Raw genomic sequence first — 27,060 nt, forward strand, 5'->3', positions numbered from 1 at the left:
ATACGAATACCTCGCCATGAAGCCAGCCCAACCCGGGAGACAGCAGAACCAGTTCATTCCACTCCACTATCCTTGCCCCACCACTCTCTCCCCATCTTCCTTTTCTGTTGGTTTTATTTCCTGAAGCTATAGCTTCTTTTTACAGAAAAGGGACTGGGAGAGAGGAAACAAAGTAAGAAAGCACTGGTCCAAAATGTGTTCCCATTTCCACATCTCCCATATATAATATTCCAGACCTTCACATATAGCTCCGCCATTATAAAATATGGGAGATGGGTGGAGCACTTCACTACCCCGAACCTATGTTTCCTCTCCTATGAAATGGGTATATCCATCTAACAGTTGTTGCAGTCAGGATTAAACAAAATATACAAGGAAAATTCTTAGTACAATGAGTAGGTACTCCATAAATTATTAATAATAAAACAATAGCAACTAACATTTATGAAGTACTAGGGAATAAGTAATCTGTTAACAGCTTTATACATGGTCTCATTTCATCCTCACATCTCTATGAAGTATACATCCTCATTTTACAGATGAAGAAACTGAGGCACAGAGGTTAGGTAACCTGCCTAAGATCACAAAGCAACTAACTGTGCTTTAACAGAGGGAGTCTGACTAAAAAACGTTAATCTTCTCTCTCCCAATCCATAGGACTGGCCACCAAAACACACTCTACTTCTATTTGAGGGAGGAGTGAGAATCAGAATAATACTTTTTAGGTCAAGTGGCTTGATACTTTTTCCTTCTCTTCTCTTCTTGCCTACATTAAGTTTGTGTGGCATTTTTACTTCCTAAGACTTGTTATGCTCTTATAAGAATGTTAATGCATTCTAAGTATCAATTATGAACAGAAATACATTCTGCCATGGAATGATATGAATGTGAAGACTTAGGGAAAGGTGAAATAAAGAAAAAATGTAAAGATTTCCCACCTCAAGAGAGTTCTTCAAGCTGGAGTGAAGTTTTAGCTCTTTGAAAACTTTTTTTTCCCTCTGTTCTCTTTCAGATTCACTTGTGCTTGTTTTATCTGTCTACAACCAGGTCTCACACTGTAAAGTATTAGGAAGGAGTACAATTCACAGTCTCAAATATGTGTCTTTCCCTCCTACAAAATGTTTCCTCTGAGGAACATTACTAGATCACAGCTGGTCAAAATGCTAAATCTTGATTGTCTGGATCATGGCCAAAATCTACAGCCACAACTCAGTGGAGTAAGAATACTTAAAAAGAAGGAGAAAAAAACAACAACCCACACTTTTACATAACATTTGATCTTCTTCTTTCTCCCCCTTGTAGCAAACTATGACCTCATGGCAGTGAGACATCTACATGGAGGTGTTTAAGTTGGTTTAGAGCCATTAGAAATGTTTGAAGCTCTAGGTACTACTCTGCGCCAATAGCATGTCAACTCCACTAAAAAGCAATAATGGTTTCTCACCTTCTTAAAGATTACTGCTTAAATAATGCAGAGCTACGACAGGGCTGCACAGAGTGCCAAAGGCAGGTTGCCAAGGCGAAGCTGAGGCAGAATTACGTCTTTTGGCAGCTGAGAAATTACAATATAAAGTTTTGTTTTTTTTTTTTTTAAAAAAAGACAACCCATAAATTAGGCTACTAACCTCTTTGAAAATCCAGCAAAGGTTGGGATTTACTTTCTCCTTTTTCTATCTCAGATCAAGTAGAAGCACAGAGCCTCCTTTTGGAAAAGCCAAATTGAACAGCTAGATCTTATCTCCCAGGAGGTAGCTGGGGGTTAATAGTTTTAAGCATGCAGAATCTTGGCCAAAGGCAAGCAATCTAAAGGCCTCTCACCATTACAGATAAGTGAAAGTGCTTAATCTGTGCCCTGGATGTTAACAAAAACAAGAAACAAAATAAAAATAGAAACAATCTTGGCCCAAAGCACAGGCTAAAATCTGTGCCAGTGGTCACTTTTCCCCTGGGCTCTGCTTAGAAGTTTTCCTGCCAAAGTCTGACTAAATAGAAACAGAGTTTAAAAAGGAATAACTGAACAAGGGAGCCTTTAGATTTTATTTAAACTGAGTTCTGATGGAGAGACGAATTTGTGAAAGAGAAAATTCCACAGGCAAAGGATAAAACAAGCAAGCTGAAGAAATCCATTTCCCCAGACTCTGTGATGTGAGGGCCTCCGTGGTCCTGGGCAACAGGGCCCACCTTGGAAAAGAAAGGTCCCAGCACATGCTATGAACAGAGGCTGAAGGGGTACCCACAGCATGGAGCCCACCTGGAAGCCAGCTTGGTTCCTTCAAGGCTGAGTTCCCTGGGATTAGGGAATAGAGAGTGATCCTCCAGGGAGACAGAAGGTCCCAGGAGCTGGCAGGTCAACCACTTCACCCATCAGCTTTCCGTTTAAGAAATCATCACACAAATTTAACGTACTGAAATCACAGCCAGGCAAGGCAACACACATTATGAGGACTGTAACATGGTCTGCAGAAACAGAAAGAGACGCCAGGAAGGATACCTGATGACCCCTCGGAGTGTCTAGATAGCACCTGAACATGGGAGTGATAAAGTGTTCATGCTGAAACTAGAAAAAAAAAAAAAAAAAACTACCTTTGCCAGGGAAACCAGAGGAATAGCAATGTCACAGCCCAGCCCCAGAAAGAACTTGACAGGGAAATTTAAACCTTGGTCAGAATTTAAAAAGTAGACTTGCAGAGAGAGCTAAAGGAAGCTTTAGACTCCAGAGGCCAATGACAGAATCTATGAAATTAAGTTTTTGAAAGACACTGCTAAAGCTGAACCACCATCACATTTCTAATAAGCTCTGACATGAACCGAACCATGGGGCCTTAGTTGTTTATTTTAAAAGAAAAAAGGATAGCTCTGCCACCATTTTCAGAGATGCTGGAGGCCTTTGGAAGAAATGCTTAAATGACAGCCATCATTTAATCACTGCTTAGAGACTGTGGGACTTCAGGGACAATGTCTCGGGAACCTTATTTTTTGTAGCCCTCTGTACTACTGCCAGAGGTGCAGTATAAACTATGTATATTAACAGAACATATTAACAAATTATTTACTCCCTCATTTAAATATATAGTGAGTGTCTATGCACAAGGCACTGTGCACTAGACTCTGGGGATACAATAGTGATTGGAAAAAGCCATGGTTCCTGCTTCTGTGGCGCTTGTACGTGGGAGAGGATAGACGTTTGTCACAGAATTATAGATATAAATGCAAAATGACAACCTCTGACACACGCTATGCAACTAACCCAGCAGAGGCCAAGATTCGAAGGGCTAGTAGACTTCTTCACCAGGTAAAGAGTGGGTGGGTGTGTGAGAGCATCCAGGCAAAAGGAATAGCATATGTCAAGACCCTATGTCAAGAGGGAGAACATTTGAGGACCCTAAAGGTCATCAAGTGAAGGGTAGTAGCACAGCAGAAGATAAAGCTGAAGAGGAAAACAAGGTCTAGACCGTGCAGAAGCCCAGAGGCCATGTTTAGCATTTTCCTCTTTATTTAAGTCATTAAAGTGTTTTAGGCTAGGGGTGTGTGTGTGTGTGTGTGTGTGTGTGTGTGTGTGTGTGTGTGTGTGTGTGTGTGTGTGTGTGTGTGTGTGTGTGTGTGTGTGTGTGTGTCTAGGGGGGTAAGGAGAGAAAGAAAGAGACTGATTGATTAATTTGTATTTTGACAGGTACACTCTCACTGAAGCTGGAGAACAGAGTGGAGGGGTTCTGGAGCAGATGCTGGGGGACCACAGGCTGTGCAGTAGTACAGGTGAGAGATGATGGAGGCCTGGGCCAGAGTGGAAATGTATAGATACAGGCAAATAGACATATCAGGGGAAATCAGCAGAGGCTGTGAAGGTTGGATATGGGGTTAAGAGGGAAAGGGAGGAACCAGCTGGCTTCCTGGCCAGTGTAAAAGAATGGATGGAGATTCCATTTGCTGAAAACAGAGCACTGGAAGACCATGAGGCTTGTGATGGTTGGGGTGGAAGACAGGAAGAAAAAAACAATGGCACACAGAATGTGCTGTGAAAAGGTCCATGGAGGCAATCTGAATAGAGGTCTGATATCGGAAAAGAGATCTGGGCTGAAGATTTACACTGTGCTTCCTTTCAATGTGGGTGATAATTAAAATGATAGTTGTAGATAAGATCACTGGGCAAGGGTGGTGAAGAAAAAAATCAGAGAAAAGAGGGCTGAGGACTGAGCCTGAGGAGCTCCAGTCTTTTATGATGAGGTAGAAGAAGAGGAGCCTGCAAATGAGCTAAGGAGCCATCAGAGGAATGAAGAAAAATAGGGGAGGGTTATAATAATAGGATTCCTTTTCTGGAACCACAAGATGCTAAATGATCCCTGTATAAAACATTTTATTTTTAACATAGTTATAAGAGAGGCTGTACAGGGTGATAGCTAAAGTAGAGGCCCTAAAGCTGTTCTGCCTGGGATCAAATCTTAGCTCCTCCACTTGATGGCTGTGTTACAGGTAAGTTATTTAAACCTCTCTGTGCTTCAGTTTCCTCATTTGTAAGATGAGAGGGGATAATGGGCCCTAATTCACTTGACTGTTGTGAGGATTAAATGACTTAACTAAATAATCCATTCAAAATGCTTTGGAAGCGTGCCTAGTTTGCAGTAATGGTCATTTGATATTAGCTATAATGACATACTTATTATTATCTATATACAACTGTCTACTACCAGAAGGATTATTGAACAAGCATCATATAAAATGACCTTTAACAACTCCAAAGTTGAAACAGAGCTTAAACTCAAAGATCATACTGAAGCAGCCAGTGGTAATTTCTAATTCTGCAAAGCCCTGACAGTTTGTTTTTTGTTTGTTTGTTTGTTCTTTTGGCTGCGTTGGGTTGGGTCTTTGTTGCCTCGCGCAGGCTCTCTAGTTGCAGGAAGCCGCGGCTACTCTTCGTTGTGGTGTGCGGGCTTCTCATTGTGGTGGCTTCCTTGTTGCAGAGCATGGGCTCTAGGCACGTGGGCTTCAGAGGTTGTGGCGCATGGGCTTAGCTGCTCTGCAGCGGCATGTAGGATCTTCCTGCACCAGGGCTCGAACCCATGTCCCCTGCATTGGCAGGCGGATTCTTAACCACTGCCCCACCAGGGAAGCCCCGCCCTGACAGTTTTTGATGGCCAAGACCATATCTCTACAGCCTTCTTGAAACTTACTATAGTGTTTTAGATCTAGAAAAATGCCTATCTGCTGATACTTAGCACACGCTAAAGAATTCCTCCTGAAAAAGAGGCTTCTTGGGGGCTTCCCTGGTGGCGCAGTGGTTAAGAATCCGCCTGCCAATGCAGAGGACACGGGTTCGAGCCCTGGTCTGGGAAGATCCCACATGCCGCAGAGCAACTAGCCCCGTGAGTCACAATTACTGAGCCTGCGCGTCTGGAGCCTGTGCTCTGCAATGGGAGAGGCCACGATAGTGAGAGGCCCGCGCACTGCGATGAGGAGTGGCCCCCACTTGCCGCAATTAGGGAAAGCCCTCGCAGAGAAACGAAGAGCCAACACAGCCAAAAATAAATAAATAAATAAATAAATAAATAAATAATTTAAAAAAAAAAAAAAAAAAAAAAAAAAAAGAGGCTTCTTGGAACATGATATCTCCCATCCATTCACTTACGCATGATCATCTTCCAAAGCCCAATTCACGTCCTACCTCCTTTGTTAAAGCCTTCTTCAACCATATGCCAATTTAAAGTGTGCTCTCTGAACTCCTTGATCAATACTTGTAATTATATTATCCAACTGATGCTTAATATCATCACTTGTATTTCAACAAGTATTTCAGTAGATATTACTGACATCCACATTCACTGCCCTGGCAGTCTGCTAGGCACTGGGAATAAAGAGGCTTATAAGATAAGGTTTCTATCATTAACGAGTTTCTACTCTAGTAGAGAAGACAGAGAGTTAGCCAATAACCAGAACACCTGGGTGCTCTGTACACAGTATATACATTTTGTATAATGGAGGAGGGAGCCAGCAGTCACCTAGAGGACTCAGCAGAGGTGGCTCCCTTTGACTGGCACTTTGAAGCATTAAGGGGGAGTCAACCAGGCTCTGTGTGTATATGTAGGGGCAGAGGGGAGTAAGAAATGAAGGGAAGGATATTTAAGTCAGAATAAAATACAATATGTGTGCAGTCCAACTGTGGAGTCAAGTCTTGTAAACAATGTATGGGAGGGACCTGGTCTTCTATTTCTTGAAATCCACTGCTCCACTTCCCAATCTAATGTAGTACAGAGTATACAGTAGATGCTAGGTGGATATATTTGTTTTATGAATAAGTGGATTTGATTAGTTGTGCCCAAAAGGAATAATTTTTTTTTCTTTTGGCAATGTGTTGAGAAACAGTTGATATAAAAATAAAAAATAAGTAAAAAAAGAACACTACAGGGTTACTTATAACATAAAGAACAAAACTTTCTAAAGATACAGTTATAGTAAGTCTAAATGATGAACTATTATGCAGCCACTAAAATGATGCTAAAATTTTTGTAACGCCATTCGTAAAAGGCTTAAGATATGATAGACAAAAAAGCAGCATATACAACTGCGAGGACTGTGCTTCAACACTATAGCTACTAGTCACACGGTACTGAGTACCTGCAAGGTGGCCAGCTGGATTTGAGATGTGCTATAAATGTAAAATATACACTGGATTTAGACAGTTTAGTATAAAAAATGGAATGTGAAATATTTTGTTAATAGTTAAAATACTGATTACATTTTAATATTTTATTGGAATTAAATACAAACTATAATTAAAATTAATTTACCTATTCCTTTTTACCTTTTTTCAATGTGGCTACCAGAAAATGTAAGTTTCTATATATGTGGATCAGACTGTATTTCAGGGCTGGTATAGATGACATGATCTCAGCTGCATAAGAAACACATAGAAAACTGACTAACTTAACAGTGGTTTCGCTCCCTGGATTATAGGGCTATTGTTTTCCCCTCGTCTGTATATTTTTACATTTTCCAAATTTTATTCATTGATAATCAAAAGGAATGACAAGAGAGAGACAAGGCACAAATAAAAACGGAAAAAGATCTCAATTTGGTTCAAAGACTTGGTTGCTGGAGGTTGAGAAAAGCAGCCCAGGGATGCCCAAATGACTTTCTCACTGATGGAGGGTTAGCACACAAAGGATGTTGGCCAGCTGTTCTCCATCCTGACTGGGGACAGAAAAAAGCGGAAATGGGTGTTAACCGCAGAAGGGGGCCTGTAAGTTAAATATAGGGAAGAATTTCCTGAAGCGAGGGTGTTTAAACTCTGGAATGAGTTATGGAAGGAGCCTCGTCCCCCAAGGTCATTTAAAATACTATAGATACCCATATGCCTTGAGTGTTCCTGTCTGGAGGCAATGAGATGACTTGTCAAGGTTCCGTCTAAAATAGTTGTCTTAGAGTAAATAACTCCAATAAAACTTTCTTTTTCATTTATTTTTGACCAGGCTTCACTTTTCCTATTAAGGATGCCAGCCTGCAAGGAGCACTCTGAAAGGCAAGCCCATATGATACAGCTACCTTAAGTAGTGCTCTTGAGACTTCAAACACAATGTCATTTGATCTAAATTTAAAAACCAACGTCAGCTAGACAGCAGGGTTTTTAAGTCCCTCGGAGGTCACCTGCTAGAGACTAGTTCTGAATTCAGCATGAGCAAATGATGGAGGGAAGGAGAGAAGATAGATCTGCTTTTAAAAAGTAAGGCTTTAAAAAAATGTTAATGCTGGATAGGGTCTCATTTTCACAGGTGGATGGTTTGGCTTAAGAGCTGAATTATTATATCACTACTTTCTGGTTTTATAGAAAGACTGGCTCACTTGCTCTAGATTTTCATTCTTTTTAATTGGCCCATTTTCTTAACATGTGTCAAAATTCTTAGCTACTTTCTTATTCATTCGTTCATTCAAAAAAGCTTGATCGAGTTTTATTCTATTTATAAAAAGGAATAGAGAACTAGATCAGAAATAGGTCAGCAGAAATACTACCTAGAGATTTTACCACTGAAATGATATGACCTTACATAAAGCCACTAGTTGCTTCTTCCAGAGTCACATCATTAAACACTGGAGGGAATCAGAAGTATTCCAGCAAGCTGCAGAACAGCCAAGGATACTTCTCCTCTGTGTTCTCACCAAGGTCACTGAAATTCATGCGGTCTCTATAAAAATGGCATACCTGGTCCTAAAACATCAAGTAAGTTAGTGCAAGGTTGAGCGCCATCATTGTAACGGACTGTCCACTGAAGCCGGGGCTCAGGCTCTAAGTCCCACACAACAGTGAGACTGAACAACGCATGAGAATATTTTTGCAAGTCTTGTTCTTCAAAATATTTGTCTTATGTACTCATTCCGATTATAAACTAAACAACTGTCAACTAAGCAAAGGCAGGGCAAATCTAACACTTCTGAATTTTCTTTGATCTCTTGAATAGTGCTATATGCAGAGGAGACCCTTAATTGTTAAATGCATGAATAATACTTAATAATATTTGTATAGTCCTTTTTAGTTTCTAAACCACTTGGACAGACATTATCTCATTTGTTCTGTACAATTATGCTTGGGAAATACGGCTGGTGCTATTAACTCCATTAAAAAAAACCGATACTCAAAAACAGTTTATGCAAATTAAATGAAAGAGCTGAAGTTGGAGCCTATGTTTTCTGATTCCCAAATTCAGTGCTCTTTCCACTGTTAATTGTGAAGCTTTACAGTCAGTAAAAATTGAACTTAGAATAAAAAATTCCATGTATAAAGCAGGAAAGATGGTTTTGAAATCCTGCTTTTATCATGTCTTATTCTGAGAAAACAAAAACGTGAAATTCAAGGAAGACAAACACTACGGGCAAACATATGTTTTACGCCAACTCATGTGCTTCCCTTAGCTTTCTTGTTTCTTAACCAATGGAGTTGAAACATATACTCATTTTTGTTTCCTTTGGTCTTAAAGTTTTTAAATTCTTCTCAAAGTTTTATGACTCTTATGAGTTTCCTACATCTCTGAAGTAAATGGGGTACAATAAGCAACAAAGAATGTCTCCACCAGACCTGCCTGTCCTGATTTTGCAGTGTATTTTTCTGGATTTGACTTTGGTGGGCTTTCCCGGAGAAGGTAATAGGTGTTAGAAATTCAGTGGCAGAGAGACAGGAGGGCTGGGGAAGGGCAGAGAAGGAAAAGAATGACCACTAACTAAGAAGAGGCAGCCTGGTATGATAAAAAGAACATGCAACTAGGAGTCAGACAACCTGGGTTTCTGGTCCCAGTTCCATCACTTATTATCATGTGATCTTGGCAAATACTTCATATTTCTAAGTCTCAGTTTTCTGACCTGTAATATAGTGATCATCATCCTTGCCCTGCCTCCTTCACAGGGTTGCTAGAAGCTTAAATAAAAACATGGAAAATTCTACAAATAAGAAACTTTTATTTTACATAACTTCTCACTAGAGGTGAGAGTTACCTAAGAAGGTAGGTACCAAAAAAAGTAGGTAGGCAAATAGACTTGTAGGGAACTTATCTCTAAGGCTTCAGAAGGGTCATATAAAGGACTTGGGGAAAAGTGGAAGGGAGATGGTGAATATTTTGTACCACTAACGTACAAGGCAGCATGAGCCATTATTAAAAATGTGACCAAGAACCATGTTCTATACCTATCTGTAAGGAGAAGACTGTAGATTTTAAGGGAAAAACAAAATACCTATAATAAAGAATGGATTTAATTTTTTAAACAGAGATAATAACTATGATTCTCTTATACTTACCATTTATTGAGTACTACTGTGTGCCAGGAAGTATGCTAAGTGTTTACATATTTAATCTTTATATCAACTTTATCAGGTAGGCTGTTATCTCCATTTTACAGAGAAATTTAAGCTGAGAGCTTAAACTTGCTTGAAGTCACAGAGACAGTGAGTGGGAGAGTTGGTATTCAAACCCGTAGTCTCTACATGCTCTTTACAAACTGGGCAACGGCTTCCTACTCTGGCCTACACCCCAGTCTTCACACACCCCAATTCTCCTTGTGCACCAGGTCTACTAAATGCCATCTTCTTAGTGAAGGCTCGTCCAATTTCACCCACACCCCTCACACCAGGAAGTAAATGACATCCTCAGAATGTTCCAAATAACTTATCCACCTTTCTTCTGTACTCATACTTGCTGCTATTACATATTGTTTGTTCCTATTTCACTGCCTGCTCATTGCTGCTCAAAAGCCTAGTGGGTAAGACTTGGTGGAGAGGTGAACTTAAGCTACGGAGGGAGGACGTGTTACCTCTGCACCTGCTGAGTGAGTGAATGAATGAGGTAGGACATGAACTGGATCTTGAAGTGAGAGCGACGTTTGGAGAGGGCAGAGGCAAAAGCAGGCGATTCTAGGTGGTAGGAACTTGTCTGAGAAAAGAACTGAGGTCAGAAATGAGCGGGGCGTGTCTCGAGGTCAGGTGAGCTGGGGTGAGAGAGGGTGGAGGTGCTGTCCCGGGACCTGCATGCGGGGGCCCCGTCGCACAGCCCATTCACAGCAACACAGCACATAATCTCTTCCTCTCAGTCCTGAACTTATTGTCTCACTGGCAGCCATCAAGCAGCGCCTTGGGCGTACATTCTCCCCAGACCATAATTCAGCACCAGCATCAGCTGTGCACGCGCATGTCAACTGGAATCTTGGACCACTTTGTAGTCAGCAGTAAAAGAAAGAAAAAAATGCGATGTTTAAGTGGCATGCTGGTGGCTTTTAACCAAAATATTCAAGAGTACAACCTCTGAGCTGAAATTCTGCTTTTCAAAATTGTGTTGCTTGGCAGTTACAACGAGGTTACTGATCCAAGGATGAGAAAAAGGAGACTTCTTTTGGAAAGGACTAGCATAAAGCGCTGAGAACTGTGCTCCAGGTAACTGCGTTCATGTGGAAAAGGGATAGTTTTAGGATTAATCAGGTAGATACTTTGATATTAGATAAGAATTCTGTAATGTGAAAGGGAAAAAAATCACTTCATTAAAGGAATTTTAATCACATTGTCTTTTCTTCGAAAAGCAAAACAAAACAAGCTGTCACATAACTTTGAAGCTTTTACCATAAGGAGGAATTCAGTGACTGCACTGAACCTCAGAGCCAGTTTGAAATCCTCGACACCAAAAGAACATACGGTCCACGAGGGACCAATCTGTGAATGGTAACAATCACACAGAAACTGGAAGTGTTTTCTTTTACAAAAGATGTAAGAGGCTCCCTTAGGAGCATGAGTTTTTTTACCCTTTGCCCTAAGGAGCACGGGCTTGGGAGGTAACTCTTCAGTTCATGGCTGCTCTCAGAAATTCTGAGGTTTCCTCTGAGGCTAAAAGTGTTTGTTGCAGCTTTGTTTAGATCTGTAACCTGCAGCCTGGCTTCCACAGCGGCCTTTACTTGGATCGTAATGTGGCATGCATTTTGTGGTACTCTGCATCTGTCTCGGTAGCCTACTTTTCATTACAGCACCATGAAGTGGTACCTACTACTCATTCAGTGTTAATGTGCTTGGTACAGTGGCTCAGAGGGGCACTACATAGTGTGTGAGTTTGGGGCTTAATGGGTTACTACGTCAGTGCCAGGAGACCTAGACTCCAGTCTTATTGCCACAGGCTCATAGGTCAATCATGCTTGGAAAGTCATTTATTTATTTTCTTTTTTTAATTATTTTATTTTTGGCTGAGCTGGGTCTTCGTTGTTGCATATGGGCTTTCTCTAGTTGTGGTGAGCGGGGGCTACTCTTCATTGCGGTGCGCAGGCTTCTCACTGCAGTGGCTTCTCTTGTTGCGGAGCACGGGCTCTAGACATGCGAGCTTCAGTAGTTGTGGCACGTGGGCTAAGTAGTTGTGGCTCGTGGGCCCTAGAGTGCAGGCTCAGTAGTTGTGGTGCATGGGCTTAGGTGCTCCGCGGCATGTGGGATCTTCCCGGACCAGGGCTTAAACCCGTGTGCCCTGCATTGATTGGCAGGTGGATTCTTAACCACTGCACCACCAGGGAAGTCCTTGGAAAGTCATTTAATTTATCTGAACCTCAGAAATGAGAGTTGCTGGAAATGACGGTGTTTTAGGAGGGATAGGACAGTCAGGTTGCAGTGAGGAAGCATTTTGGGTAAATTGTCTAAAAAGATCACAGAAGAAAGGGAAAGGGATCTGATTTCTAAAGTTCCAGTAATTTGTTGTGATCTTGTTTCTCACTTAAAATATTAACTTTTCCCCCCTAATTTAGTATTTTCAGTTTTGTATTGTTTTCTTGAGAGGGTTCCCAAATTGCGCAAGCTCTAAGTACCACAAACGCAGATTCTCTGTTCCTAAAATGCATGTGCAGTCTGGCCAAGCGGTCTGTTCTTTGCCAGTAAACCTCCTGTGCCTTTTCTAAAACTGTTCCCTCTGTATGAAGGGATGGATGGTGGTGGGAGGGAAGCAAGAGGGAGAGCACATTCTAGACAGAAGGACAGTGAGTGTGACGAGTCAGGAAAGAGCTTCTTCATGCTGAGAGGAGGTCAGTATAGGACTATACATGAGAGGAGGGGGAGGGGCAGGTAGTCGGGAGACCACAGAAAAGGGCTTGGATTTTACTCTAGCCGCTGAAGCTAGGGAGTGATTAAGATATAGATAAAATTTTAAAAAGTCACTCTGGCGGCTGTGGAGAATGAACAGAGGTGGGACAAGAGTGAAATTAGGGAGACAAACTGGACTGGTGCAGTGTCTGGGTAAGAGCAGGTGGTGACTTGGACTGGGATGGTGGCAGCAGAGATAGTTGGAAGTACACTTGGTGGGTAGAGATGACATGGTTTGCTGATGAACTAGGCTGGCTCAGGTAGGAGTGAAGAAAAGAAGGAGATCAAGGATGTTTCTCTGGTTTGAGCAACTGGGTAGACAGGGTGTCATTTGCTGAGCTGAAGAAGCCTGGTGAAGGACAGTTTTAGATGTTGAGGCTGAGGTGCCTGTGATACTCCAAGGGGAGGTGTCAAGCAGGTCTCTGACTACGGAGTTTGCAGGAGAGGTTTACGCTGAAAACATAACTTGGAGGGTCACAGCATATAGATGTTTTTCAAAATGGGGGCAGTGGATGAGCTCACATGAGAAGAAAGAGAGAGAAAAGGAGAATACTATGGAGATCTCCATATCTAGTGATCAAGAAAAGGAGGACAAACAGGAAAAACAGGCAGAAAAAGTGCAGCTGAAAGGAGGAAAACCAGGGGAGGGTAGTATTGTGGAAGCCAAGAAAGGAGAATGTTTCAAGAAGGCAGGAATGGCCAGCAAAGCCAAATGCCACTAAATACAGACTAGTAGGATAAGGATGGAGAAGCGGCCGCTGGGTTTGGCAACATAGCGTTCTAGACACCTACCTAGATAAGAGGAATTTCAGTATACTGATAGAACTGAAATCAGGCTGGAGTATGTTAAGGAGGAACTGGAAAAACAGAACATAAATAGACTCATAATCATCATAAAAATTAAGTCAGTAGCTAAAAATCTATACTTTCCCTCTCAACAAATGAAAAACACTAGGTTTTTCAGACCTTCAAGATATAGATAATTCCTATCTTACATAAACTGTTCCAGAGAACAGAAAATAGTAATAGAAAAGAAGGGAAAGAGCCTCAATTTACTTTATGAGGCTGTTACAACCTTGTTACCAAAATCAGACAAAGATTATTATATGAGAAAGAAAAGTTATAGGCTAGCCTCATCTCATTTACAGAGGCAGATATCCTAAAAATATTAGCAAATCATGGACTCTAATTTAAAAAATGACAGACTCAAAAACCAACTAATGGTTACCAAAGAAGAAACATGGTGGGGGAGAGATAAATTAGGAGGTTGGGATTAACAAACACACACTACTATATATAAAATAGATAACCAACAAGGACCTACTGTATAGCACAGGGAACTCTACTCAGTATTCTGTAATAAGCTATATGGGAAAAGAATCTGAAAAAGAATGAATATATGTATACGTATAACTGAATCACTATGCTGTACTCCTGAAACTAACACAGCATTGTAAATCAACTATACACCAATAAAATTTAAAAAAAAGATACAATCTATATAGCTATACCTGTATCTATAATGGAATACTACACAGCCATAAAAAGAATGAGATAATGCCATTTGCAGCAACATGGATGGACCTAGAAATTATCATACTAAGTGAAGTAAGAAAGAGAAAGACAAATACCATATGACATCACTTATATGTAGAATCTGACATATGACACAAATGAACTTATCTATGAAACAAACAGACTCACAGACATAGAGAACAAACTTGTGGCTGCCAAGGGGGATAGGGGGTAAGGGAGGGATGGACTGGGAGTTTGGGATTAGCAGATGCAAACTATTATATATAGAATGGAAAAACAACAAGGTCCTACTGTATAGCACAGGGAACTATATTCAACATCCTGTGTGATAAACCATAATGGAAAAGAATATGAAAAATAATGTATATATATATGTATAACTGAATCACTTTGCTGTAAAGCAGAAACTAACACATTATAAATCAATTATACTTCAATAAAATAAGCTTTAAAAAAAATAAAAAAGTAAATCAGCAAATTGAATCCAACAATATACAAAAAATAATTCATCACAACCAAGCAGGAGGCAAAGATGATTTAACATCAGAAAATGTATTACTAGTTATTAACACAGGAAAGAAGAATATAGTGTTATCTCAATAAACATAATAAGCATTTTATAAAATCCAAAATATACACATTTATGATTTTAAAAAAAGCAACTCTTAGTGAACTGGGAATAGAAAGAAACTTCCTTTTGCTAATAAATAATATCTATCCAAACTTGCAATAAACTTAATACTTAATGGTGAAAAGAAGCATTCTCTTTAAAGTCAGGAATAAGACAAGGATATCCACTATTGCTGCTCCTCTTCCATAATAAAACAAAGGACAAGAAAAAGTAATAAACGTTGTAAAAATAGGAAGAAACAACACCATCATTCACTAAAAAAATATGATCGTACCCACAGAAAAATCCGAGAGAATCTAAGATAAACCATTGTAATTAACGTTAGCAAGGCTGCTGGATACATTCTCAAAATACAAAAATCAGTAGTAGTCCTGTATACTAGCCACAAAAAAGTTGGATGATGTAATAAAAAAATTTATAACAGCAACCAAAATGGTAAGCTACCTAGGACTAAGTATCTAATAAAAGATGTGTAAGATCTTTATGAAGAAAAATTTAAAACTTCACTGAGGTATGTTTAAAAAACAGAAAGCATATAAAGAGATACCATGTTCACAGTTAGAAAGACTCCATATCATACAGCTGTCAAATCACTCAGATACAGTTCATAAGTCCAGAAAAGCCAAAAGAGTTTTGAAGAAGGATCGTAAGTAGGAGCCTCACCTGACCAGATATCAAGAAAATTGGGGAAATCTTCCTTTTCCCTTGCTATGAAGGAACATGATTTAAGAGTAACGCTCCTGGCCTCTCTCCATCCTCCCACTCGCTCTTAGAGGAGGAGGGCCTTTTCTAATCAGTGAATTTAGAGGGAAAAATAAAACCTGGGTATTCTTGGCTTAGCCCCATCTGGGTTCTTGGAGGAGTCGCCTGACAACCCTCTATAGTATAGTTAAGGGCCTGCCTCTGCGGGGAAAGCCTGAGGTTCTCCAGTTCACATCGTGATTGCAAAAGTAAGTTCAATTTTGAGTGATGTCTTTGCAAGCCCTTTTATTATAGATCTAAAGCCACTTGGAAAATGCAGCTTTATCAGTAATAAAACTGACATTTTGATTCCTATTAGTCTGTCTCTTGTATCTCCTCTCTCAAGTGGTTCCAAATGTCAGAGGGAAGAGAGATGCTCAAACCTCAATAAGACTTATAGAAATTACACCTTATATTAATTAAAAATGTGGTACTAGCCTATAGATAGACAATAAAACGATGAAGCAGAATAGGGAGCCTGGAAACAGATCTGTGTGTAAGTGAACTTGATGCATGAAAGAGACGGCATTATCAACAGTGGACAAAAGATTGAGTCTTCAATAAATGACACTGGGACAATTTGCTGTCTGTACTGAACAAGATTCATTTTAGTTGATTAATCAGGTGGTGCTGTGAGTTGCCTCTTTTTTTGATCATTTTAAGTTATTTACCATGTGTGTTATAAAACCTTTCATGAATTATATACCTTGTTTCCAACTAGATGACAAATCCCTTGAAGGTAGGGCTTGAGCCTTATACTTCTTGTTACCTCCAGAGTACCTATCACGGAACTTTACACTGACAATGTTAAATGCATGCCTGCTAGCTCACTTTTTAAATTATTATTATCATCATTACTATTATTGTTTTACATTAAAACTCAGTTCCTAGACCTCATTCCTCAGGGCATACAGGTCCATATCAACACGAATTTTTAATAATTATTTTGATATTCTGAGTAGAATTTTTTAAACAATTGTGTATTTGCTTAACAGAAGTCCTATCTAAAGTCAGACATCCAGAATTTGCATTTTGAAGATCATAAGACAAAAACAGAAAACGTCAAAGGTAAATTCATAGATGTCACTTTCTTGTTATCCTCAAGGCCTATCTTGATGGCACAGAAGAAATTGAAACTATTCTTGTACTTTCCTCCCCACAAATTATTTTTCCACCTACCATCTCACTTCATCCTCACCACAAACCAGTGAGATGAGCAGAGCAGGGATTATAGATGAGGAAATACGTTTCAGAGAGGCAGGAGTTTAAATTCACACAGCAAATTAGAAAATTGAAATGGCAAGGTTACATGGATAACTTATTTGAGGTTTTTAAAATAGGTTGTTACACTGTGATAAAGGTTGAACAATTTAGCTTGAATAAAGGAATCTCAAAACTTAAAAAACAAAAATTCACATAGGAAATCAAAAAAGATCTGGGATCAGAAGCCAGTGCTCTTTAGAAGAAACCGTGCTGTTCCCAGTTGTCTAACTAAAGGCCTGACAGGAATTCACGTGATTTTGTAAGTCATTGCCCATCATCCAAGGATTCGAATTACTAAATGACTTAAGCCAACAGCTTTCCATTTATTTAAGTCGAATGAATCATCTAATGTTTTCTTTGCATCACTTTCCCTCTCCCCTTGTCTTTGGAAGAGGGTCATGTCCATCCTGACAAAGCACTTTTAGGCAGCAGCTTGCCCTTATGGCACAATAGGCACTGACATCACATGTGAGAAACGTTCCTGTATGTGTGTGTCTCTTGGTCTCAGACTAGGTCCTGACAGCCTGACCTATTCCTTGTGTGCTTTCTTCCCTTCACTCTCACAACCACTGATCCTGATGCTTATTGTCCTTCGCTTGTTCTTTGGAAAAGTCCTGGGGGCTCCATGTCCCCCTTTTACGAATCACATGGCTATCCTCTAGTCTCTGCTTCAGCCAAGCTCTCAAGGATTCCTTGTCCCGCCAACCTTCCCATGTCCAAACAGCACCCCTTTGAACTCACCCCCCTTCGTGGGTGCTTCGCTCTCTTAGGCAGACTGGAGCTTAGACCTACACAAGTATGATGGCTGCCTTTCCTTTTCTTCAGATATCTTATTACAGAAGAAAACCCAGAAGGAAGGTGTGGAGCGATGTGGAAGTCAGGCAAGTTTCTCAGGATTATTATCCACATTGCAGTTTCTGGGTATGAGAGAGAAAGGTACTCACCACCTGACCATTAGTCCGTGCTCCATGAAGTTTTTCAGGTTAGGGAGGGTTTGCCTCAAGTCTGGAGTCCCTAGTCCATGTTGATATCTTAGCTGCAAAGGTGGGAAAACAGAATTAAAAGAAATTTTGGCAGATACTAGGCAATGCTTCCCAAACATGATTCACTAAACAAGTCCCTCTCCCCCCCCCACCCCATTTTAAACGCTGAAAGAGGAAATGTGAGTGTATGATCCCAACATCATCAACCGCACTTTTTGGATGGTGTTTAAAGGTAGCCTCCTCATTTCCTGCTCCCTTGCCCTCTAACGTTGGAGAAGACTAAGAACCACCAACTGTGGAATCAGGATTATTTCCAAGACCCCTGTAGAGTTTGCTAACATCAACTCCAGGGACATATACCATAAAACCAGTATTTCATTTTAGGTACTGAAGGTTGGTATTACACACTCTGAGCACACTCAGCCCTTTTTACACTGACCCTTTTCCCTTTGTAGAATCAAGAACAAGGGTCATGTCGTATCCATCTCTGATCCCCAAGTGTCTGACACAGTGCTAGCGCTCAGTCAATGCTTATTAAACAAACAGCAAGTCACTTTTGACAGAGGCTGTGCTTTATGTTATTTCTCTTGTGCCTCTAGCTTTCCTCTTTCTCTAGGACCAGAGTAGAGAGCTATAGAGCTAGTATGAGGAAACTATGGCCTGTGGGTAAGATCTGCTCTTAGCTTTACTTATTTCTGCTAGAGGCTGATTTTCTAAAATTATGTGTCCTTCTATGTGCCTTGGGTAACCTACTAAATGGTTTTAATGTCTGTTCCCGTCTCCTCTCATTTTGTCTCTGAAGACCGTTTGCTTCCTTCACTAAACATAATAGAGACCCGAGGTAAGTATATGTGCATATTCATACACACGCTCACACACACAGCATCAAATACACAGTAAGTGTACAACACAGCCCTGTAGAAATGTATTTTTCAAATGACATAATATATATGAAGAAAGGACTCTGTAAACTGCATACTGATGTACAGATATGAAGGGTCATCTGTATTGAAGTTTTACTTTTCTAGCACCTAATTTAAAAGTGGCTAAGTTAAACTTTTAAATATTTTCCTCTTTTTAAAAAATTAAACCACTATCAACAGAAAAAGTAAGTTTTCTTTTGTTTGTATCTAGTACTCTATTGACTTTTCACTTAAGTGTGAGTGACATTTAACAGAGAAAGAGTTCACTCTCACTACACTGAACTTTAAAAAGAAACCCCCAAATCTAATCAGGTCTCTTGAATGGTCTGAATACACACATAAAATAAGGAGGCAGAAACAGAGAATGTTAAAGCTAAAAGGTATCTTGAATATTATTTAAGCTAATCCTTTTCTTGTGCAGATGGGAAAACTGAAGCCGAGAAAAAGAGCAAGGAAATTCTCCAAAGCCACATGTTTCAATGGCAAAGACATTATTAGTCAGAGTCTCTTTTTCACAACCATGCCACTACACCAGCTACCCGAAAGTCTAAGAGGAAAATTGGTTGAAAAAAACCAAAACGCCACAATCTTGAGAAGACAAAGGGAAAACATTCTTTTCCTTTTCCAAAGCTAGCTTGGTGACCTAAATCACCTCCTGAGATTTGCTGACCTTGAATTATGAGATATCCTCCATATTAAATGACATCATTTCTTATATTAATATAAAAACATTTTTTCCACACATTGATAAAATGGCTGACATCCCAATATGACATTCCTGAATTCATTGTTTCAATAAAAAAGTGAAATTGTTTACACATGGCATGAAAATTTCACCTGTGATTCATACTGAAAAATATTAAATATCAAAAAAAATAAAATGACCCCATACTAAAATAACACTAAGCTATGTGTCCCTGAGCCAGTATGTGGTCAATTGCCTGCCCCAGGCTCCATAATCGAAGGTGGGTGTTGAATTCTTTTCAGAGACCACAGTGAAAATTTCTCTCCAAGTCTAATTTCAACTAAAAAAGGAAACTGTGGGAATTTCAAGCCTCCACCCAAGTCTTAACTCTTCATTTGTTGTATAGCATTATTATCTTTATCATAGACTCTTGGGATATCTAGCTTAAAGAGATCATGGAGATTATCTTTTCCAACCTCCATCCTTTCATAAATGAAGAAACTAAACTCAGTAAGACAAGTGTCCTGCCCAAGGTCTCAAAGCTGATAAGGGCCAAAGCCAAGGCTAGAACCTCTCAATAACAACTCTGAATTCTTTCTATCATGTAGCCCTCTTAACTTTCAACATACAGAACTAAAATAGAAATTCATACATAATAAGAATATATTAAAATTTTAAAATAAAGTACACGTACTGTTTTAAGTCTAACCTACTGAAAGGCTTACAATGAAAAAGCAGCAGTTCTTTGCTCTTCAGTAGCAACCACTTTTAGTTGTTTCTTCTTTACCTTCATATTTCTAAATAATACACATATTAATATTTCTTACTCTTTCCCCCTCGTTTAGACATCATCTACTATGTTCGTGCTATGTAAAATGAGAATTTAGCTCTTTTCTTAGCACATTTTATCTCCTTATCCCCATACATTACCACTGACTTCTTATTAAATATGAGGATTTAACTCTCCACTCTCCCAAATATACTTCTCATCCTCTCAAGCTATTCAATTATTTTTGAATATAACATTTTTTGTTAAATCAATATTTAGTGTTTGCCTTATACCTACAATAATACTGTTCACTGCTAAGCCATATAATGTACTATTCCTTTTTTGACCTTTTGTTTGTTTTTCCTGAAGTGGTAATTGCCATTTTCCCCACTTGTTGAGTACCTACCTTGTGGATAGTACTACTTGTTGAGTATCCACGTACCTATCACTAGATTTTCCCCCAATTAGGACAAAACCTTAAATCCTTCCCAATCTGATTAAAGACACCATATAATCTATCAAGCCCATTTCCCCCCCTTGGAGATTGTTTCCTGAAGCACCCTTCTCTCTGCTCCAATCTGAACAGGCTGCTCTCTAGGCTGGTTCCATTGTTACCTTCCTAGAACTTTCTTTCACCATAATCCTGGAAATTCTGTTTACAGTCATCCCCCTGTATCCCCAGGGGATCAGCTCCAGGAGCCCCTGCAGACACCAAACTCTGTGGATGTTTAAGTCCCTCATATAAAATGGTGTTGAATGTACAATGAACATAGTCAACCCTCCACATCCAGGGTTTTGCATCAGTGGATACAGAGGGCCAGCGGTACTTCTGTGCTGAGGCTCTTGTTTCCTAGATCTCATCACTTCTTTCTTGATTTACTGCCTCATTTTGGTGGAGCATATTCTATAACAGCTTTCTGGGAAAGGGCCACATGACAGGTATCTTTTTTAACACCTTGAATATTTAAAAATACCTTTATTCCATTCTCACACTTGAATGATAGTTTCCTTGCATATAAAATTCAAGACAAATGATTTTTCCTTTGGAATTTCTGAAGTATTGTTTCACTGTCATTTAACTTTGCATATAGCAACTGAGAAACCAGATAACATTCTGATTCCTGATTCTTTGTGTGTGAGCTGATTCCTGTCTCTGGAAGCTTTTAGGATTTTATTCTTTAACCTCAGTATTCAGAAATTTCACAGTGAAAAGCTTCTGTTTGGGTCTTTTTTTCTTCACTGTTTTGATCTCACTTCAGTGAGTCCTTTGTTCTTGTTTTATTTCCTTCCAGTTTTATTGAGATATAACTGACATACGGCGCTGTATAAGTTAAAGGTGTACTGCATAATGATTTGACTTACATACATCATGAAATGATTACCACAGTAAGTTTAGAGAACATCCATCGTGTCATATAGACACAAAATTAAAGAAAAAAAAATATTTTTTCCTTGTGATGGGGACTCTTAAAATTTACTTTCTTAACTTTCATATATAACACACAACAGTGTTAATTATATTAATCATGGTATATGTTACATCCCTAGTGCTTACTTATCTTATAACTGGAAGTTTGTACCTTTTGACTACCTTCACCCAATTCCCACCCTCCCATCTCACCCCTACCTCTAGTAACCAGAAATCTGATCTCTCTTTCTATGAGTTTATGTTTGAAGTATAACTGACCTACAACACTATGTTAGTTCCTGGTGCAAAACACAGTGATTCGATTATTTCTATACATTACAAAGTGATCACCACAATGTCTGGTTACCATCTGTCACCATACAAAGATATTACACTATCACTAACTATATTCCCCACACTGTACATGTCATCCTTGTGGCTCATCTGTTTTGCAACTGAAAGTTTGTATCTCTTAATTACCCTCACCTACTTCACTCCTTCCCCCACATACTGGCCTTCCTCTGGCAACCACCTGTTTGTTCTTTGTAGCTCTGACTCTATTTCTGTTTTGTTATGTTTGTCCATTTGTTTTTTTTTTTCAGATTCCACATATAAGTGAAATCATATAGTATTTGTCTTTCGCTGTCTGACTTACTTCACTTAGCGTAATACCCTCTAGGTCTATCCATGTTATTGCAAATGGCAAGATTTTGTTCTCTTTTATGGCTAATATTCCAGTGTATGTGTGTGTGCACGTGCATGCACGTGTATACCCCACATCGTCTTTATCCATTCATCTATTGATGGGCACTTAGGTTGCTTCCATATCTTGGCTATTGTGAATAATGCAGCAATGAACATAGGGGTGCATACATCTTTTCAAATTAGTGTTTTTGTTTTCTTTGGAAAAATACCAGACTTGGAATTGCTGGATTGTGTGGTAGTTCTATTTTTCATTTTTTGAAGAGCCTCCATACTGTTTTCCATAGTGGTTGCACCAACAGTGCACAAGGGTTCCCTTTCTCCACATCCTTGTCAACACTTGTTATTTCTTGTCTTTTTAATAATAGCCATTCTGACAGATGTGAGATGATATCTCATTGTGGTTTGGATTTGCATTTCCCTGGTGGTTAGTGATGTTGAGCATCTTTTCATGTGTCTATGGGCCATCTCTGTGTCTTCTTTGGGAAAATGTCTATTCAGGTCCTCTGTCCATTTTTTAATCCGGTTGGTTGTTTTTTTGATTTTGAGTTGTCTGAGTTATTTGTATATTTTGGATACTAACTCCTTATCAGATATATCACTTGCAAATATCTTCTCCCATTCAGTAGGCAGCCTTTTCATTTTGTTGATAGTTTCCTTTGTTGTGCAAAATATTTTTAGTCTGATGTAGTCCCATTTGTTTATTTTGCCTTTTGTGTACCTTGCTAGTGAGTCCATTCAGTATAAAACTCTTATCCTCTAATTCCGATTATTTTCTATTATTATTATTGTTGTTTTCGTCTCCTCCATTTTCTGTTACTTTTGGGTTTCTTTCTTTCTTTTTCTGTTTGTTTCAGACTTTAAAAAAAATAGAGGCTTTCTTTAATGTGCAGTAATCTTTGGTTGTCAATTCTTCTTTATGAATGAGACTTTAAAAAGCTGATCAGACAGTCTGTGTATTGACAGTGCTTGCTGACTGGGGACTTCACTGTAGAATGAGTGGGTGAGCCCTTTCTGTGGGGGACATGCCAATCCAGCAGCTATCATTGCTCGGACTGTTTTTTTCCAGACAGTATCCTCCAACCTTCTGCCTAGGGGTATAATCTGGATCCCATTTTGGGAGTTAAGCAGGAAAAAGCAGTTGGGGAATTCAGTGTTGGTATGTAGGACTTTCACTGAATCCCCTTGTTTTTAGTAAGGCGTCTTACTTCTTGCCCCAGTATACCAGGCAGTTCAGAGTCCAAAGCTTCTTGGGTTTGATTTTCTTCAGAAAGTAAACCTCCAGTCTCCCACTGGGGTGTGTGCTGGGGTAGTTGCTTGGCTATGCAGAGTGGTGAGTGAACTGGGAGTCTTAATTCTCTTTCTATTGACTTTCAACTAATCCTCCTGTTCTTAGACTTATTCCTTACCCTACACTCTATGAGGTACTTGATAACTCCAAATCCTAAGATCTTCTGGAGTTCTATGGCTAGAACTACATTGCTTCTTGAAGGCTTTAGGTTTTAGTTTTTTCCATTCTGCCAACTCAGTTTATCCCTCATTTATTTGCTTGTGATCTTCTAAAATGTTGTCGACTCTATTACCTGCTCTTGTCTCTTCTGTTCTTTTCATCCTTGTGTGTTTACAATTTTAAACTATTTTATCTTTATTAGTAGCATTTCACTAGGGAGCTGACATAAATGAGTATATTCAATTTGCTTATCATGAAGTCCCCTATATATACATATATATATATATATATATATATATATATATATATATATATATATATATATATATATATATAAAATAGCTTTCCAGTATTGGCTAACAATGGTTTATTCAGAACTCACCACTCCGGCAGACAGCTCTCTTTCCTGTCTCCCAGTCTCCCTCTAGGCATCCTACATCTGGTCATATTCTTTTTTTTTCGAATTTTATTTTATTTTTTTATATAGCAGGTTCTTATTAGTCATCTGTTTTATACACATCAGTGTATACATGTCAATCCCAATCTCCCAGTTCAGCACACACCCACCGCCACCCCGCACCGCTTTCCCCCCTTGGTGTCCATACGTTTGTTCTCTACTTCTGTGTCTCAATTTCTGCCCTGCAAACTGGTTCATCTATACCATTTTCCTCGGTTCCACATATATGCGTTAATATATGATATTTGTTTTTCTCTCTCTGACTTACTTCACTCTGTATGACAGTCTCTAGACCATCCACGTCTCTACAAATGACCTAATTTGTTCCTATTCATGGCTGAGTAATATTCCATTGTATATATGTACCACTTCTTCTTTATCCATTTGTCTGTCGATGGGCATTTAAGTTGCTTCCATGACCTGGCTATTGTAAATAGCGCTGCAATGAACATTGGGGTGCATGTGTCTTTTTGAATTATGGTTTTCCCTGGGCATATGCCCAATAGTGGGATTGCTGGATCGTATGGTAGTTCTATTTTTAGTTTTCTTTTTTTTTTTTTTTCCCCAGAACGCGGACCTCTCACTGTTGTGGCCTCTCCCGTTGCGGAGCACAGGCTCCGGATGCGCAGGCTCAGCGGCCATGGCTCACGGGCCTAGCCACTCAACGGCATGTGGGATCTTCCCGGACCGGGGCACGAACCCGTGTCCCCTGCATTGGCAGGCAGACTCTCAACCACTGCACCACCAGGGAAGCCCTATTTTTAGTTTTTTGAGGAACCTCCATACTGTCCTCCATAGTGGCTGTATCAATTTACATTCCCACCAACAGTGCAAGAGGGTTCCCTTTTCTCCACACCCTCTCCAGCATTTGTTGTTTGTAGATTTTCTGAAGATGCCCATTCTAACTGGTGTGAGGTGATACCTCATAGTAGCTTTGATTTGCATTTCTTTAATAATTAGTGATGTTGAGCAGCTTTTCACCTGCTTCTTGGCCATCTGTATGTCTTCTTTGGAGAAATGTCTATTTAGGTCTTCTGCCCATTTTTGGATCGGGTTGTTTGTTTTTTGAGTATTGAGCTGCATGAGCTGTTTATATATTTTGGAGATTAATCCTTTGTCCGTTGATTTGTTTGCAAATATTTTCTCCCATTCTGAGGGTTGTCTTTTCATCTTGTTTGTAGTTTCCTTTGCTTTGCAAAAGCGTTAAAATTTCATTAGGTCCCGTATGTTTATTTTTGTTTTATTTCCATTGCTCTAGGAGGTGGATCAAAAAAGATCTTGCTGTGATTTATGTCAAAGAGTGTTCTTCCTATGTTTTCCTCTAAGAGTTTTATAGTGTCCGGACTTACATTTAGGTCTCTAATCCATTTTGAGTTTATTTTTGTGTGTGGTGTTAGGGAGTGTTCTAATTTCATTCTTTTACATGTAGCTGTCCAGTTTTCCCAGCACCACTTATTGAAGAGACTGTCTTTTCTCCATTGTATATCCTTGCCTCCTTTGTCATAGATTAGTTGACCATAGCTGCATGGGTTTATCTCTGGGCTTTCTATCCTGTTCTATTGATGTATATTTCTGTTTTTGTGCCAGTACCATATTGTCTTGATTACTGTATCTTTGTAGTATAGTCTGAAGTCAGGGAGTCTGATTCCTCCAGCTCCATTTTTTCCCCTCAAGACTGCTTTGGCTATTCGGGGTCCTTTGTGTCTCCACACAAATTTTAAGATTTTTTTGTCCTAGTTCTGTAAAAAAAATGCCATTGGTTAATTTGATAGGGATTGCATTGAATCTGTAGATTGCTTTGGGTAGTGTAGTCATTTTCACAATGTTGATTCTTCCAATCCAAGAACATGGTATATCTCTCCATCTGTTGGTTTCATCTTTAATTTCTTTCAACAGTGTCTTATAGTTTTCTGCATACAGGTCTTTTGTCTCCCTGGGTAGTTTTATTCCTAGGTATTTTATTCTTTTTGTTGCAATGGTAAATGGGAGTGTTTCCTTAATTTCCCTTTCATATTTTTCATCATTAGTGTATAGGAATGCAAGAGATTTCTGTGCATTAATTTTGTATCCTGAAACTTTACCAAATTCATTGATTAGCTCTAGTAGTTTCCTGGTGGCATCTTTAGGATTCTCTATGTATAGTATCATGTCATCTGCAAACATTGACAGTTTTACTTCTTCTTTTCCAATATGTATTCCTTTCATTTCTTTTTCCTCTCTGATTGCCGTGGCTAGGACTTCCTAAACTATGTCGAATAATAGTGATGAGAGTGGACATCCTAGTCTTGTTCCTGATCTTAGAGGAAATGCTTTCAGTTTTTCACCATTGAGAATGATGTTTGCTGTGGATTTGTCATATATGGCCTTTACTGTGTTGAGGTAAGTTCCCTCTATGTCCACTTTCTGTAGAGTTTTTATCATAAATGGGTGTTGAATTTTGTCAAAAGCATTTTCTGCATCTTGAGATGATCATATGGTTCTTATTCTTCAATTTGTTAATATGGTGTATCACATTGATTGATTTGTGTATACTGAAGAATCCTTGCATCCCTGGGATAAATCCCACTTCATCATGGTGTATGATCCTTTTAATGTGTTGCTGCATTCTGTTTGCTACTATTTTGTTGAGGATTTTTGCATCTATATTCATCAGTGATATTGGTAAGTTTCTTTTTTTGTAGTATCTTTGTCTGGTTTTGGTATCAGGGTGATGGTGGCCTCATAGAATGAGTTTGGGAGTGTTCCTTCCTCTGCAATTTTTTGGAAGAGTTTCAGAAGGATGGGTGTTAGCTCTTCTCTAAATGTTTGATAGAATTCACCTGTGAAGCCATTTGGTCCTGGACTTTGGTTTGCTGGAAGATTTTTAATCACGGTTTCAATCTCATTCTTTGTGATTGGTCTGTTCATATTTTCTATTTCTTCTTGGTTCAGTCTTGGAAGG

General features: G+C 39.3%; 1 protein-coding gene across 1 annotated transcript in view; it reads right to left on the minus strand.

Moving 5' to 3' along the window:
• The window catches only part of UVRAG (UV radiation resistance associated), a 324,547-nt gene that overhangs the window by 8,140 nt on the left and 289,347 nt on the right, over window positions 1–27,060 (minus strand). The window contains exon 14 of the mRNA XM_065881900.1: window positions 17,687–17,778. Coding sequence (XP_065737972.1) covers window positions 17,687–17,778 — 92 coding nt within the window. The remainder of the gene's footprint in view (window positions 1–17,686; window positions 17,779–27,060) is intronic.

The sequence above is a fragment of the Phocoena phocoena genome, chromosome 8 (genome assembly GCF_963924675.1).
Source record: "Phocoena phocoena chromosome 8, mPhoPho1.1, whole genome shotgun sequence".
In the NCBI taxonomy this organism is placed as follows: Eukaryota; Metazoa; Chordata; class Mammalia; order Artiodactyla; family Phocoenidae; genus Phocoena; species Phocoena phocoena.